The sequence below is a fragment of the Mauremys mutica genome, chromosome 14 (assembly GCF_020497125.1).
Source record: "Mauremys mutica isolate MM-2020 ecotype Southern chromosome 14, ASM2049712v1, whole genome shotgun sequence".
Taxonomy (NCBI): domain Eukaryota; kingdom Metazoa; phylum Chordata; order Testudines; family Geoemydidae; genus Mauremys; species Mauremys mutica.
The window spans coordinates 46,284,166-46,301,413 of record NC_059085.1 but is presented as its reverse complement, the minus strand read 5'-3'; the positions used below and the strand labels follow the sequence as shown (position 1 = coordinate 46,301,413).

The following is a 17,248-nucleotide window of genomic DNA, read 5'->3' as shown; positions in this document are numbered from 1 at the left end:
CCACACAACACTCTTCATACATGTATGCAAGGCAGGATCAGAAAGTTTAAGCAACAGGAAAACCCCTTATGGTACAAGGAAGTAGAAGCTACATCACAGAAACCCTCCCTCCAGCCCCACTGCTGCTTGTACACTCCTGTCTGCCACATTCCTGTCCTGTTGGCCTTCACCAGCACGCCCTCCCTATGCAGTGTGAGCACCCAAGAAGACTCACTTGACAGTGCAGGTGAACCTTGTGGAAAGCTTCATGATGGCGGTGAGAGCATAACCTCGTGTAACGGATGCAGACATGTTTGATATCAGGACACTTTCTAAAATATCGAGTACTTCCTCTTCCGTTACCTGAGCAAAGCAAGTGCAGCAGCGTTAGTGTTCGAGAAAAGAGATGGGCTCTGCTGCACAACCTCCTGGGCACACTCCCAAGCCATTGTTTCTCTCTGCTCCTTCATCACGGAGGAGGATATGGGCTGGAAAGTATATTTATGGGTGGTCCAACCCTTTGTTTATGTTCATAGTGGGATTTTCCATTTCTGGGACAGGCATAGAATCCATAAATTTGATATATTTATAAACTGCATTTTCCCCATACACCAAGGAGAAGTAGCATTAGCAGTGCAATGTGCAGCCCCTGCATGGCCAGAATTAACCCCCAAGCCCGTCCAACTCAACACCAATGTCAGGAGCTTCCCAGTGTTGACAATACACATGCCCCCAACCCAGCTCCATCCTACAGCAGGGCGATTACTCTCCGGCCCAGCAGCATCATGTCCACCAGTGCTAACCGAAGCAAGAGCATCCCCCAACTCCCACATGCCCAGCACCACACTACTCCGACCCCCCCAGGACACTCACAACTGCTCTACTTTCCCCCTTTCCAGAGCTATACCTGAACTGGCTCCTCCTCTTCACACTGACCAGATATCAAGAGGTCTCCATATTCTCCCATACACCAAGAGGCCACCTGCACTAGGGGCTGCTGTCAGAAGAGAAGGTTAGACATGTCAGGGACAAACAGCTCTCTGCATGACAGACAAAGCCCAGGCTCAGTAGCATCCAATCCTGCCCATTATGAGCAGGCACAGCAAGCCTGGCCCGTGCACCAAGAACATAAGAACGGCCGTACCGGGGTCAGACCAAAGGTCCATCTAGCCCAGTATCTGTCTACCGACAGTGGCCAATGCCAGGTGCCCCAGAGGGAGTGAACCTAACAGGCAATGATCAAGTGATCTCTCTCCTGCCATCCATCTCCATCCTCTGGCGAACAGAGGCTAGGGACACCATTCTTACCCATCCTGGCTAATAGCCATTTATGGACTTAGCCACCATGAATTTATCCAGTCCCCTTTTAAACATTAAAGGTAATAAAAGGTAATAATTGGAGATATACCAATCTCCTAGAACTGGAAGGGACCTTGAAAGGTCATCAAGTCCAGCCCCCTGCCTTCGCTAGCAGGACCAATTTTTGCCCCAGATCCCTAAGTGGCCTCCTCAAGGATTGAACTCACAACCCTGGGTTTAGCAGGCCAATGCTCAAACCACTGAGCTATCCCTCCCCCCATTGTTATAGTCCTAGCCTTCACAACCTCCTCAGGTAAGGAGTTCCACAAGTTGACTGTGCGCTGCGTGAAGAAGAACTTCCTTTTATTTGTTTTAAACCTGCTGCCTATTAATTTCATTTGGTGACCCCTAGTTCTTGTATTATGGGAATAAGTAAATAACTTTTCCTTATCCACTTTCTAGCCTCTTTAATCTTTCCTCGTATGGGACCCTCTCCAAACCCCTAATCATTGTAGTTGCCCTTTTCTGAACCTTTTCTAGTGCTAGAATATCTTTTTTGAGGTGAGGAGACCACATCTGTACACAGTATTCGAGATGTGGGCGTACCATGGATTTATATAAGGGCAATACTATATTCTCAGTCTTATTCTCTATCCCCTTTTTAATGATTCCTAACATCCTGTTTGCTTTTTTGACCGCCTCTGCACACTGCGTGGACAACTTCAGAGAACTAGCCACGATGACTCCAAGATCTTTTTCCTGACTCGTTGTAGCTAAATTAGCCCCCATCATGTTGTATGTATAGTTGGGGTTATTTTTTCCAATGTGCATTACTTTACATTTATCCACATTAAATTTCATTTGCCATTTTGTTGCCCAATCACTTAGTTTTGTGAGATCTTTTTGAGGCTTCCTGGGGGACGTTTGGTACGGTCCAAAGGGCAGTACGTATCACCAACAGGTATAATTAGGACCACTCCTGTCCTCACTGGCCAGAGGACTGGCCCATGGGGGATTTTCAGTGGACATTACTGAGCTTTTAGCTTCCTTTGGAAGAAGTCACTCATGCTGGCTCACTAACTGGGACGCTAGGGGTCGCTGCGAAACCTGGGCTGGACATCTACCTGGGAGTAGTCACCAAGGATGGCTTTGTAGAGTTTCTGTACAGTATAGGCATGCATCTCCATGCTATTTGTTATCAGCTGGATCAGGTTGGGGACAGCATCATCTCGAACATAACTTCCTGCCTGAAAGAGAAGTCATATTTCCAAGAAACATACAAGAGGCTTCTTTGGTTTCACTGTCACACCCTCTTCCAGCATACTCCATCCACCAGTGAAACTCAAGCCAGCTCAGAGCAGACTTAAAGGGTACTTTAAAGAATTTGCTAAGAGTTAAAAACTGCTTTGCAACATCCCAAAGAGATGCTCTATGCGTGTGTCTGCACTGCACACTCCTTACAGCAGCATGTAGAGTACATACACTGCACGACCCACTGGCACGGGTATAAATAGCAGTGTACATGGCAAGGCACTGCTTAGGCAAGTAGAGTAAAGACAAAGCAGAACCTTAGGGTACGTACCCTACATGTCTCACTACACCCCCTGGCAGTGCCTCTCCTGCCGACATTGCTAAAAATAGCAACGTAGTGTCCCACTGCCTCCTCGCTGCTTAACCACTTCCCCAGTGTGAGGAGCTACAGCAGCCCTTCCCACAGCCTCCCCCGTCAGAGCCTTTCCCCACTGCATCCCCACGCCACAGCATTTCACTGCTGCATGTACCTACACTCCGCAGCGTGGACACAGCCTGCTTTTCACTGCAGGGCGTAGTTATGCACACCCCACAGGCCTCAGTGAGTGTTCAGGGCAGACACACCCTATGGCTGATGGTGAACGCACACCGTCAGGTAATAGTAGGAGACAGCCATTATTTAGCTTCTCCCCTCATCCCCCTAAACAAACTACATCCTGATGATCCAGAAAAATCTAAGCTGCAGAGGCCCTCTGATCTCTCTGTCAAAATGAAGGCTATCACAACACAAACTAAAAAGTAATCAAATTACATGATTCCCCACAGGAACCAGGAAGAAAATAAGTCATTGCCATCTGCATTACTCAGCAGATGAGTGGCTAGGCAGGCACAAGCTAAGGCTGCTGCTTACCAGCGAAAATGTGCCAAATATACCACAGGATTGTCCTGCCCACATCCTCCTATGCCTACTTCATCCACCTATTGTGTCTTGGCAAATCCAGACTGAAAGCTCTTTGGAGGTAGTGATTGATTTTCTGTTATGCATTTGCATGGATTAGGACTCCATTTCTCCAGGGAGAAGCAGAGGATGGAATGAGGAGAGAAGTTGGTCTGACAACTTCTCCTATTATCCCTGCTGCACAAGCACCAATGCCAAATGTTTATTTTGAATCCATACAAAAAGTTCTCTCTGAGATAGAAATTCTTTCACAGCATCACTCAGCACCTTCTTTGATTCTCTTAGAGCTTACGCAGATGTTCCTTTACTTAAGATCCCAGGCCCCTGGCTCTTTTGCCTTTTCCGCATTAAGACAGCAGAAAAAGAAACAGATGCCTACACAAAAGAAGCATCTCTCTGAGCCCCCAGACAGTCTGAAAGGATGATGGCACCACTGGCTTCTCCTCCTTGCATGGACCTCGACACTCAAGATGCAGACATGCAAGGTACCTTGGATTTCGGTTCCAAAGAACAGAGCAGAGAAGGCAGCAGTGTCACATTCTCTGGTGCCAAGAAAGGTTTCAACAAAGACATGCAGAAGGCGGCTCTATCTGTTCTCTTGCTCACAGCCGGAGTTCTGGTCTGATGAAGGACAGGACAGGGGACTTGCTTGCTTATCTTTACAGACCCTTTGGCTAGGGGCCAGGAACATGGAATAAAGAGCCAGGGAATAACCTCTCCCCACAACGCAGATGAGGCAGCAAACATGTCATTGGACTTTGGCATCTTGGAGGAAGGAGGTATACTGCTTGACTTGCATCTCTTCTCCAGTGGGCCTTGGCATCAAGAACAAAGCCAGAAAGCTGACCAAGGACAACTGTGCAAGAGCACAGAAACAAAGAGAAAATTACATGCAGCCTAGTGACACCGACTAAGCTAACCCTTGGCATTAATAGTGAGCAGATCAAAGATTGGCCAAACAGACAACTAAGAGCTGCAGGCACATAGTGATGGGCCCTAAGACGCACAGCTCAGAGAGACCAGAAGGGACTGAGGCCGTTGAGTATATTTGGATGGCAGCTGAGGGGGTGCTTCCCAGCGCGAGTAGACAGATTCACCGTCTCTGCTCTAGCTAGTTTGCGCACTAGAAACTGTCAGTGTGGACTCTGCAATGTGGGCGGTAGCTTAGGCTAGCCACCCAAGTACAACCCAGAGCCTGGACTTGGGTCACCGCCTGTGCCACAATGTATCGTGCTAGCTTGAGCAGAGCTAGCATGTGCCTGTCTTTCTGGGCTGGGAGGCATGCTCCCAGCTGCAGTCCAGACATACCTCAGCAGGCCTAGGTCAGGGCAATCCCCCGAGGCAGTTCTCAATGAAAGTCAGCCTTTGAATGGAAACCGAGCCTCAGTCTCAACAAAGGAAGCTACTCTTTTCCACACGAGGACACTCGGGACAGGAATCAAACTGGAGACCACAGCCCCGGTTTCTCAGGCACTCTGTGAGAAGACTGTTGTCTTAAATGTTAAATTATAGCACCCATTTGTCAGCGTCTGACACAAACTCCTCCATGCTTTCTTCTATGCTTCCCCATACACATGGCATGTCCTCACTGACCTCATCTGCAAGGCCTTCCTCTAGTCCCACCTCAGCAGTGATTGTTATCAAGTGGTCAGTCAATAAATGATAATTAGGTCCAAAGGTAGCTGGGACTTTATGTATAATTAATTACATAAGAATGGCAGGAGTATCCATCTTGAAAAGCTGTATGTATTTGATTGTACCCCTCTCCTCTCACCCTTCCTATGTCACTTGGCTTCTTGGGTTACGGTCTCTCCCCTAAAGAGCTTGTATTTCCATATTGACTTGTACTGCATGCAGTACAAAGCAGCCCTAACCCTTCCTGAAGCCCCTGGGTGCTACTGCCACTGAAGTAATTAAATATTAGGACATCTTTTTATAGTGGCTCCTTGCACATTCTCTTCTGAAATCTTGAAAAAAAAATCAAAATCCTTTCCAATTCTCATTTCAGGGAACACCTTAACTAATTGTCCCAGGCTGCTTGTTACTAGCTCCTACACACACACAGTGCTCTGTATTAGCATCCAAAGGCCTGCAGTCAACACAACTACAGTGCAGAGTGGCTGATGGTTCTAAACTGATGCAGGACTAGCCACTGTGTGAAGTTACAGAGAGCTGTTCATAGGTTCTCAGGGTATGCACCACTTACCGTTGTTAGGACTCGCATAATTGTGTCTATGTGCCAGCGTTTGGAAGGGGCATATCTAAGAAGATAATGAAGAAAAAGTCAGAGGAGTGATTAGTTCTGGCATTTATCACCAGTAGAAAATTGGGCAGGATTATGAAAGCTTCCTCACCCCTCACCTCCTGATCCAGCACTCACCAGGAGGCCATCTCACATTTGCTGGAAAATAGTATATGGATTCAGTTTTTCAATACGTGAGCATTAAATGACTAACTTTACTGCGGAGTAAAGTGATACTCTGCAGTACAGGACAGTAGAGCTGGTCTTCCAATTACAAAGTCACAGTAGTAATGAGATCATCTTGTTTCACAATTTAATGGAAGAGAGACTGAACACGGCATCCAGTCCACTTAGCAGAAGGAGTCAGCACACTGGATTTGTTTAATAATGTAAATCAGTAATTAAGTGCCTACAAACAGTACCTCCCATAAAGCTATAAGCATTGGACCATGCCACTTCTCAAGATAGGTCTAACAGACCACACCAGGGCCAATTTGCAGAGGGGAGGGGAAGAAATGACCAAAACAGTCCCCCAGCCTCGTTGGTTCTGGCGTGGCGGGGGGAGATACACAAATGCCCAGCCACACAGTTCCCAGGACCAGCAGGGGATTAATGTGAACTTTAATTGAGCCCTTACTTCTCTGCTGCAAGAAATATTCCAGAGGCACAATCTGCCTTGAACTCTGGCTCACAGGAATCCAGGAAATACAGCAGTTCCTTCATCATTCCACGGATGTTGTTGCCATTAACTAATGCAAAGCTCAGCTCCATTGCACGCCTGGAATGAGAGAGAGAGAGAGAGTGCGCGCTAATAAGCTATCACCATCAAATGACAAATACAGGCACAGGTTTCCTACCTGCCCAAATCCCTTCATTTCCTGCATTCTCATCTTTCAGTAAGGAAAGCAGCAGCAATCTTGATTAATGCTACTTTCCCATTCACCAGCAGATATTAAGCACTTGAGAACAAAAACCAACTGAAAAGAGGGGAAAACGGAAGTTCTCCAGCATTTTTATGGAGGCCTCTAACTATCCTAAAGAACAGAACACCTTTCAAGCAGCAAGTGTCCATCTGAGAATTTCTGAACCTCCAGCTATTGGTCGCTACCTTGCAGAATTAGTCTGACATAATAGTGAAAGCAACACCAGGTTACAAGAGGCTACAATTGTATAAATGAAGGCCAGAAGGATATGATGATCATTAGTCTGACTGCCCACGTAGCACAGGACAGAAAACCTCACTTCATCAAATCCAAAGGGTCTGGCTGAGCTAGAAATCCAATCTGAAAGACTTCAAGGGATGGAGAATCCACCACATCCGCAGTAAATTGTTTCACTAGTTAATGACCCTCACTGTTAAAAACGGGTGCCTTATTTCTTGTCTGAATTTGTTTAGCTTCAGTTTCCAACCACTGGGTCTCATTCGGTCTTTGTCTGCTAGATTAGGGAGCCCTCTACTATCACAAATCTCTCCCCCGTGCAGGTACTTGTACACAGTGATCAAGTCACCTCTCACCCTTCTCTTGAATACATGAGATGGAACTCCTTTAAATCTCACTATAAAACAGATTTTCCAGACCACAAATCATTTGTGTAGTTCTTCTCTGAACACCTTCCAGTTAGTCAACAACCTTTTTGAACTGTGGACACCAGAACTGGACATGATTTTCCAGTTATGGTTTCATTAATGTTTTACACAGAGGTTATAACACCTTCTATTCAGTGTTCCTCTGTTTACAGGCCCAAGGATTGTATTAGCCCTCAGCCACAGCACTGCCTGGAGAGCTCACATTCAGCTGGTTTCCACATGACCCTTAAGTAATTTTCAGAGTCACTGCTTTCCAGGATACAGTCCCCCATACTGTAAGTGTGACCTAAATTCGTTCCCAGATGTATTACCTTGTATTTGGCTGTATTAAAACACACATTGTTCACTTGAGCCCAGCTCATTTTTTCCAAGCAATACATATTATACTGAGCTATCTATCATTTACCATTCCACTAGTCTGTCATCTGCAATCCATCAGCAATGATTTTATTTTCTCTTTCAGATCATTAATAGAGATACTGAATATCACGAGGCCATAGACAGACTTCTAAGAGGAAACAGCATCACTTACAGTTATCGCTGAGATCACTGAGCCAGTTTTAAAATCCATTTAATATGTGCAACAATCATGTTGTTTCATGCTCGTTTTTTAAAATCAGAATGTTGTACTGAGGTCTACCTGTGTGATGCCAACAGTCACCTCTCTGTCAATCAAATCTGTATTCGCAAAAGATATTAAGTTTGTTTGCTGAGACCTATTTTTCAGTAAAATCATATTGAATTATGCTGCCATCCTTTAGTTCTTCACCGATTATGCTCAATATCACCGTTTTCTTGATTTCGTCTGGGACCAACGCGCAGGTAATCAGCCTGTTGTTACCAAAATCACCCGCTGGCCCTTTTTAAGTATTGGTACATAAGCTTTTTTCCAGTTACTTGGGATTTCCCCAGAAGTCCAAGATTTGTTAAATATCAATATCAATGGCTCAGAGAGCTCCCCATCCAACTCTTGATACTCTTGAATGCAAGTTATCTGGCCCTGAAGATTTGAAACGGTTTAGCTTTAGCAGCTACCATTTAATATCTCCCTAGTTACTGTCAAAATATCAAGTATTTAACACTGTAAACACTATGTGATCTAGCTTCTTCCCTACATAAAAAAAAATAAACACTTTTGCCTTTTCTACATCATTAACAATTTCACCATCCCTGTCTAATAATGGACCTATACAATTGCTAGATTGCTTTTTTCCTGATATATTTTAAAATTTCTTTTTTTATTGCCCTTAACCCTACTAGACCATCGGGTGTTTCATGTTTACATTTTAATCTTGTGTCATGTTGAAGCTGATCAATATAGCAGCAAGACAGGAAGTGCTTTGGTGCTTCACAACCCCATACATCAGAGCACTGAGCACAGGGCAGCTGCAGTTTCTTTGACCATATTCAGAGAGTTATTTCCTTTATGGATCTCCCAAGCGCTTGAGCTATTTAGTGGGCTGATGACAAGCTGAAAGCAAAGGGCAAACACACTTTTAACTGCACTAAACTGACATACATGACAATATAGCTAAAGGAGACAAGGATGGGCCTCAATAGAGAGCCAATACCAAATGCACAAAAAAGCGATCATCCCCCTTGGCTTCCACACAGATCTGCTTTTAGTGCTCCCAGGGATTCTGTCACCAAGTCAGCTGATTGCCAGAATGACAGACGTGGTTGTCAGCAGCTTGAGTGTCAGCATTGTGGCAGGGCACTCTGCCGATGGATCACTAAGGCACAGACCAGAGTAGAATCTTCTACAGGGCTCTAGCATACCACTGATTTCCTACCATGCTCCAGAGCATGAAATTGTGACCTCCCACACACCAGATCCATCTATAGCCTCTCATGCAGGCCCTGGCTCTCAGCAATAGAAAGATGTTGATCTGCTGAATTCTTGTGCAGTCACACCTCAGAATGGGGTTCAACTGTAAGATTAGCTTGTGCAATACCCATTACAAAGACAGATTAAGTTAAATTTTAACAGACGGGCAGATCCAATCTGCAGAATAGCAACATTCAGAACAATTGAGCTAATGACAGGAGTGAGGACAGAAATAAAAGGTCCAGAGAGATTAAAAACATGAAAACTGATTATTTGTCAAAGTTAAATCTATTACACAAATTTTCAATAGGGAGAGAAACTTGACAAGCCGTGATGTCGAAGACGACCCATGGATTGCAGGGACAACAAAACAGGTATGTTTGCAATGTGATATGATAGCAATGAGGGCAATACAATTTTGGGCTGCACATGCAGAGATGTCATATCACCGAGCAAGAGTATAATGGCCCCTCTCTCTTTGGCTTTGGTGCAAGGACACATGGAATATCACACTGAGTTCTGACCATCACATTACAGGAACAATATTGACAAACAGGAGCAAGTTTAGATAAGAGTAATATGTGATCAAAGAGTTGGAAGGCCCAACTTAGGAGGATTGAAAAAGCTAAATATGCAACGCTTGGCAAAGTGAGGCTAGGGTGTGGGAGGACAGACAGAATCACAACAGCAGCCCACAAGTATTGCACAGGCGCAAGATGAAAAATCAAGGTGTTTAGTGTGGCAAAAAGGAGGTAGCTATGCAGTAACAGGATGAAACTGAGGGTGAATGTCAAGAGAAAAATCCCTGGGAGTGAGATGCGCTAGACTGTGGAACAATCTCCCAAGGGACAGAGCAGAAGCTCTGAACATTTAAACTCAAACCAAACACCAGAAAATGTACGACAGGAAACAATCCTGCATTTGTGTCAAATCTACCAAAGCTAAAGCCATGTCCCCTAGGTTTCTATACAACTCCTATTACCATGATAGCGGAGTACTGCACAAAAGCCCAGAACAGTGTACACCTCTGCCTGATCCTCCAGGCAGTGAAGAACCACTCTGGGCCTGTAGGACTTTCACTGATTGCTTTACAAGCATAAACTTGGGGGAGGGAGTTTACTAAAAAGGTGAGTTTTACAACTTGATCTGAACTCATTCAGGCTTGGGCTTGTTCTGAGCTCTTCTGGCAAGGAGTTCCATGGCCCAGGCCCTTAAGATCCTACGTAAGATCAGCTTCCCTGATACGTTGGCTGCCTGTCACCATCCCTGTTCTCTCTGAAGCAGGGAGCAGACTGGACAGTGATAAGAGTATCCCTTGTGGGACTGCTGCACTGGGCAGTTAACGTGCATCTGTCTCTCTCCCCACCCCACAGGCTCACAGTCCTGACATCATAAGTCAGACAGATAGCTCTCTGTAGCTCAATTACCGTTTAATGGAGACATCCAGATCTTTTAGGCAGTCCACAATGGTGCTTCTGTGTCGCTGTACTGCATTGTGGTCTGTCTGCACAGTCTTCAACAAAGATGTCAAAGCTACATATCTGGGATAGAGAGGACAAAGGAAGAACACCACATTTGTGCCAGACATTCTGTTTCATTGCAAAGTAAAGGGGTTTAGTCTTCCTCTGCACTGGGACAGGATTTTCCCAGAGCTATCGGGACCAAAGGAAAATCTGCCAAACTGCTCTCTGACCCAACCAGAGGGGAGTTTCCAAGCAGAGGATGTAGATGTACTATAAGAGATACTTCTGCTGTGACAAAGGGAAAGCACAGCTTCACTGGCTGCTGGAAAAAAACAGTCTGAGCTATTCCAGGAACCTGTCTCTGGTCTATAACTGGGCTGCAGTAGCTTGCTGTAGACCTGCTGGCTAGTGAGGAAAGGCCATGATACACTCAGGGAAAGAAGTATGGCAAGGAGAAAGAAAACTAGTCACCAAGGCAATTTAGCCATGCCCGCTCCCCCCCCCCCCCCACACCCACCCACCCACAACCTTTCCCAACACTTTGCCTTGGGAGCTGCTTCTGCAGACTCTTAACACAGCAGTGCCCCATGTCTGACACACTTCAGGTAACTTACCTAATATTTTTGTCGTTATTTAACAAGAAACGGCCTAGGATGTTAATGGCTAACACCTGCAGAAAGAAGAGTTGGGAAGGTTAGCGATCACAACAAGCTGCTGCTCCTCCTCACCGCAGCTTCATGAGCCCACATGGTCCTTCAGCAACCTTGCAAATTGCTATAGCTAATGATGGGCAGAAACAGCAAGAACGCCAGACACCAATTAACCAAAGAGGCAGGAGTCATGCACATGGTTCCAGCTCCCCACTGCACTTTCTTTAAATGCAGCGTGGCTCTAGGAGAAGGCTACACACCCGGCCAAAGAGGAATCTCACTGCACAACGTACAGCAAGTCGTACAAGGGCACTAAGTCTTGGTACAGCTGTGCATGCTTCAACTGTGGAATAAACTCGCTAACCACTAGAGCTTCCCTCAGACATTCCACGTTATGTTTCCACCTCCTTGACCACTGGATAGAAATTACAAGAGGAATCCATTATCACCCTCCTGGAGCTCAGGAAGAGACACACAGTGTCTCAACACATTATGGTCCCTGGCACAGCTCTCATCCCTTCCCTCATCATGCTACATGCAGTTAACTTCCAGACATTGCTATTGATACCACATCTGGCACAGGATCTCACTGATGAAACATTGTCCTGAGCCCAAGCTCTGAGATTCTTTGGAATCCCAGACTATGGAAGCACATCTACCACCAGCACCATAGTCACTCTCAGAGATTTAGGTTGGACGTCAGGGTAGTTAAGCATGGGAACAAGTTATATACGGAGGTTATGGAATATCCACCACTGGGTTTTTTTTAAGACAAAAATTTGTCAGGAATGGTCTAGATCAGTGGTTCTTAACCTTTACTGCAGCCTGCACCCTTTTGGTTCTCAAAAATATGTTCTTGCACCCCTTATCAAAAATCGTTGAAGTAGATATAACTATAGAATGAAAGAATTATATATTTATTTTAATTTCGCAGTTACAATGTAACACAGTAATCGTTACAAATGTATAATGCTAATACATAGGTTTGATAAAACAAAGTAGTTGCACTTACCTGCCTGTGCTTAATTTGTGTTTTCAATGATTTACCTTCTAAAAAAATCTGGCCTGTCTCGCATCCCCAGAAAGGGCATCTCGCACCCCAGGTTAAGAGCCACTGGTCTAGATGATACTTAGTCCTGCCTCAGTGCAGGGGACTGGACTAGACAATCCACCCAAGTCCCTGCCAGCCCTACGTTTCTATGATTTAACCAATTCCAGTGACACTTTAGAGCCTTAAGTACTAGACCTCGCTAATTGACTAACTCAGTCTGGGGCCCGTTGTTTGACTAAAATCAAGGGAAACGTTTTAGCTTCGTATGTCCACGAGGAAAACTAGCACCTGCCCTAGCCCCAACAGGTGGACTCCATTTAATCAGTCATTTCATCTCTAACTTCTATGATCCTATGGGTTTAGTGAAAAGAATCATGGTAAAGGCAACATACTCGCAGTCCACTCTCAGACTTGATGTCCATAATAGTCAATACAGTTTCATAGAGGATGGCGTTACCCACGTTTTTACTTGTTTCTGTATTAGTGGCAACCTGGAAAAAAACAAAAAGTAAAGTAACTGCCCGTGCTTTGCCAGCATCTGCAGCCCCTTACCCAGGCCACCTCTCATTTCTGTATCAGAACAAGGCAGTGTCCTCCCACTTGCCCAGATTGTTAGCATCTGCCAGAGTAAATCATTGCCCTCAGAAGCACAGACTTGTGGCGCAATGAGTTGATGCTCACTCTGCGGTACACAGGGATGTAACTAGAAGTAACAAGATGAAATTAAGAGGAGCAATTTAGGCTGAATATCAACCTAACCTGGCAGGCCTCACCTGAGCAAGTATGTCATTCATTGCTTCACTTGAGTCATCATCATTTCGCCCCAGAATTCTTAGTAACCGCAGGATTCGCACCTGAAAAAACAAAAGACAGCAAATTAAATCACATCTGGCATAAAGCAACTTTATGCAGTAGCCTCCGGTTAACTCATAGAAGAGTGCTGGAGAGACAGATCAAATGCTGATAAATATGGCAATTAAATCACAAGGCCCTCTGTTTAGAGCAGGGATGGAGGATTTGAACTCTTCTCCCTCAGTGAGGTCTGGGGAAAGGATTTATACTATGTTTAGGTCTCCATCCTCTAGCCAGAAGCACTCCTATTACAACCAAACAACTGATATGGATAGAATATGGATAGCTATAAGCTTACTCCTCCTGCCATGAATTCGCACAATAGGTGAGGGAGTCAGAAACCAAGTCCCAAACACCGCACTGGAGACCGCTACCCGAGAGTTTTACTATCAATCCTTACCTGCAGAAAGGGGTCACTGATCCCAGACACGTCATGCTCTGGTGAATATCCAGACATGATAAGGTTCTTTAGAATACGAACTAACTGGGGTACAAGCTGTGAAGAAGAAAGATCCATCAGAAAGTATACTCATAACACTTGTCTTCCACACTTTTGATGTAGGGATCCAAAAATGAGTCCTAAAGATCAGTGTACACATCCTTCCACACAGAACATCTCTGATTGCGCAGGCTGGGTTAACTGAACATACTGACACTGACGTCTGGCCAGGACCCGAACGCCATAATACAGAGCTACTCAGAGAGCTAAGCCCACTAAGCCCAGAGGCATATAACAGGGGTGCTTCACAAGCGAGGTTCATAGACAATGCCACGGAGAGTTCCCCGGCCATCAGCTGCTGAAAATAAGAAGGGGTGCTGGTCTCTCACAGGGTGCTGTCCTTAGACCTTGCATTGGGGCTCTTTCACACCAGCTTCTGGCTGACTTAATCTAAGTTCTTTAGGGCCAGGACCATCTTTTTGTTACATGTATGGAGTGCCTGGCATAGTGAGATCCCTGATGGGGGTCTTTAGGTGTTCCCACCACAGAAACAGATGTCATTATGGAGGTCTTAAGTTTGTCACTCTCCCCCAGCTAGCTGCAGAAAGGCGCTCTGTCTCTTCTCTTCCCCTCCCCCTGAAGACCCTCCAGGGTAGTCAAAGGTGGAGAATTTCCACTGCTCTACCTCCCACCCAGTCTCCAATAGTTGGGTAGTACCCACAGTGAAGAGCTTCCCCAGGGCCTACCCACCTTCTCCTGCTCACAGCTTCCCCACACACCAGCAGCAACTTTTCAAAATGAGAGCTTCAACTTCTGCAGAAGTTGATGGCATTGATTCCCAGGGTCATCTCCTCACCCTTCAGGAAAAGTGGTTCTTTCAGGGACTGCATGTGACTGTTTTTAGGAGACAAGTCATCTGCATGAGACAGTTTGCCTCAGTCTACTCTAGCTCTTGGACTGGTAGTCCTGGGTGTCTCACTACTCCATCCATCAATTTCAGGAAAAACTTCTTAACTGTAAGAACAGTAGGACAATGGAACAGAGTGCCCCGAGAGGTTGTGGAAGCTCCTTTACTGGAGGCTTTCAAAAAGAAGCTGGATAGCCACATGTCTTGGATGGCTTAGACTAGGGGTGCCCAAACTACGGCCCACCAGAGCATTTCATAAGGCCCAGAGCCTGCTTCAACATAATATAGTAACAGCTGATTCATTAGTGTTTTGTTGTCATGTTTACATCATTTTATATTACACGAGTGCGTAAACAGACAACACTGTACATAAAAACAACCTATCTAAATACATACAAAACAAGCTGAACTTAAAATATAAATTAATAGAGGGGACTCTAAATCTTATTAAAATATGGGGACTCGGTTCGGCCCACAAAAGGTTGTGCTTAGGTCTGAGGCCCTCCTGTGTAATAAGGTTGGCACCACTGGTTTAGATGCATCAAATCCTGTCTCTTGGCAGGGGGTTAGATTAGATGACCCTTGTGGTCCTTTCTAATCCTGTTCTGTAGCAGCACACACATTCCATGGGTGTACTCAGATTGGGATTACCAGCAGCAGATACTCTTGCTCACACACTAAAGACAGGCTGGGTTAGCCACGGGGTGGGATCACATTTCTGGAGGGCTGGATACTGCACATGTCTCCAAGTTTCATTCTCTAGAAAACATGTTCTCATTTAAAGAAAAGTCTTGACCCACTTGCCAGAACATGACATAATGCTTGTTAAAGCTGGTAGATCTCCAGGTAAATTAACAAAAGTGGTGAAGTAATCTCTCTCTCATTCCACTCATCTTTCCATCTCAGAGCTGACATTAAGTTAAGGGGGAGAATATTGCTCAGTGGTTTGAGCATTGGCCTGCTAAACCCAGGGTTGTGAGTTCAATCCTTGAGGGGGCCACTTAGGGATCTTGGGCAAAATCAGTACTTGCTCCTGCTATTAAAGGCAGGGGCTGGACTCTATGACCTTTTTAGGTCTCTTCCAGTTCTATGAGATAGGTATATCTCCATATATTTATTTAGAAAGTAACCTAAGAAATAGGCAGTGAAACGGAGTCCAAAAATGTGCTGGAGCTGGCTGTCCTGCTGAGACAGACTGAAGGCCAATTAAAGAGCAATGAGTGATTTGCAGGTGGGATGGCACTAGACCTGTCTGGGCAGATTTCCATACCATATTAGAACAGTATCATTTTTCCTTTCACCTACACCTCTGTATATGCAGAATGAATACACTTCACTCCCATGTCCTCCAGCAGAATCTTTCCCGAAAGCTACCTCTGTCTTCCGCACAGGATTGTGCTGCAGCCACTCAGCTAGCTATTATTCCCCTTGGAGATCTGCCAGAGGCTAGCCATGGCAGAGTTTAGAGTGCCTGACAGAAGCTCAATCAGCAGCATTCTGCTGCAAATTTGAGATGGCTCTGCAAGAAGGAAACATCTCTCTCCTTGTAGTTTCTTGACTCTCCCTTCCTCCACCCTGGAGCATTTCAGCAATCGGACTCATATCACTGGAGGAGGTTGCTTCCCTCCAGATCTCAGAAGAGAGCAGGACACTGCTCCTACCCCCAAAATACAAAGTGCAGCTGACTGGGGTGGTCTGCATAAGCATTCTTGGAACCCTGCTTTGCATTTTCTTTGTTTTCTTACATACAACGCAAGGTACCAAAACTGATGACAGGACAAACAAAGGCAAAGGCTACAGTCATAAAGATCAGTTGATGCCTACCCCACTCTGCTGATCCTTGACAGCCAGATACTTTCAGAAAAGATGTGCAATGGATCTGTACTGAACAGTCCAGTGCTGCATACTGAGCCCATGTGGTATGTGGAGGTCCATGCTCCACTGCATGTATCTCGTTTCCCAAGGCTGGTGTAACCACTCCAGTGATGGAGTTCTTATCCAACTCCCCCTTATACACAGGAGAGCATCTGAATTACCCAGGGCTGTCCCACTTTGCCAGTCGGAAGCAAAACACACCTTGTGGTAAGGAGAATACATCAAGGCTCCAGGGCAATCAGACTTTTTAAAAGAAGAACACAGGAAACTGCCTAAATTCCTCAAACAAGGAAGGGAGGGATCAAGATAGGTTCACAGTTTGGGAGAGGCCACAACTGAGATCCAGGACTGCCATGGATATGAGGATTTAATGACAAGCCAAAAACTGGACAACAATGAGCTTGTTAGACAAGTATAGCGTAGCTAGCACATGGCATTAATCACAACTGCAGTGTTAGTGCACAGTGCCTCCATGTGGTGACCGGACACACAGAAGCCTCTACAGATCCAATGAAAGCATGCACCATCTAGAAGAGTTAACTCTTACCTTTTCATTCTAACATACAGCAGGAGTCCAAACAGATAAAAGGGATAAAACAGACGAAGCAGGCATTAGGAACAGATAGTGTCATACTATTCACAGCATAAAACACCACAAGAAAGATGGCTAGAAGAAAGCACCACCAAAAAGAAGCCCCGGTGCACAAAGTCGTTGGACTCAACTCCTCATTGCTCCCCCCAGGACTCAGCCACCTCCTAAGTAGTGACAGTGATGGGCAATGGCTCAGGATAACATCACTGCCCCCATAACATTAACCCCAGCTCTAGCGTACACAAAATGCACCAGCAAAGGGGTTGCCTGTCTG

The 17,248-nt window shown here is 45.5% G+C and overlaps 1 protein-coding gene and 1 non-coding gene across 4 annotated transcripts in view; both read right to left on the bottom strand.

Annotated features, from left to right (window-relative positions):
• The window catches only part of AP1G1 (adaptor related protein complex 1 subunit gamma 1), a 98,820-nt gene that overhangs the window by 22,618 nt on the left and 58,954 nt on the right, over window positions 1–17,248 (bottom strand). The window contains exons 7-17 of one of the 3 annotated variants that reach the window (XM_044986877.1): window positions 16,930–16,938; window positions 13,562–13,657; window positions 13,083–13,163; window positions 12,702–12,800; window positions 11,223–11,278; window positions 10,573–10,686; window positions 6,367–6,507; window positions 5,694–5,748; window positions 2,403–2,525; window positions 887–976; window positions 215–342 (exon numbers count right to left, since the gene is read on the bottom strand). In XM_044986877.1, the coding sequence (XP_044842812.1) occupies window positions 215–342; window positions 887–976; window positions 2,403–2,525; window positions 5,694–5,748; window positions 6,367–6,507; window positions 10,573–10,686; window positions 11,223–11,278; window positions 12,702–12,800; window positions 13,083–13,163; window positions 13,562–13,657; window positions 16,930–16,938 (992 nt within the window). The remainder of the gene's footprint in view (window positions 1–214; window positions 343–886; window positions 977–2,402; window positions 2,526–5,693; window positions 5,749–6,366; window positions 6,508–10,572; window positions 10,687–11,222; window positions 11,279–12,701; window positions 12,801–13,082; window positions 13,164–13,561; window positions 13,658–16,929; window positions 16,939–17,248) is intronic. The other 2 variants (XM_044986875.1, XM_044986876.1) reach the window with 2 other exon arrangements.
• On the bottom strand, window positions 8,993–9,060 carry LOC123349677. Its single transcript, XR_006573620.1, has one exon. It is a non-coding gene; the product is annotated as a small nucleolar RNA SNORD71 (small nucleolar RNA).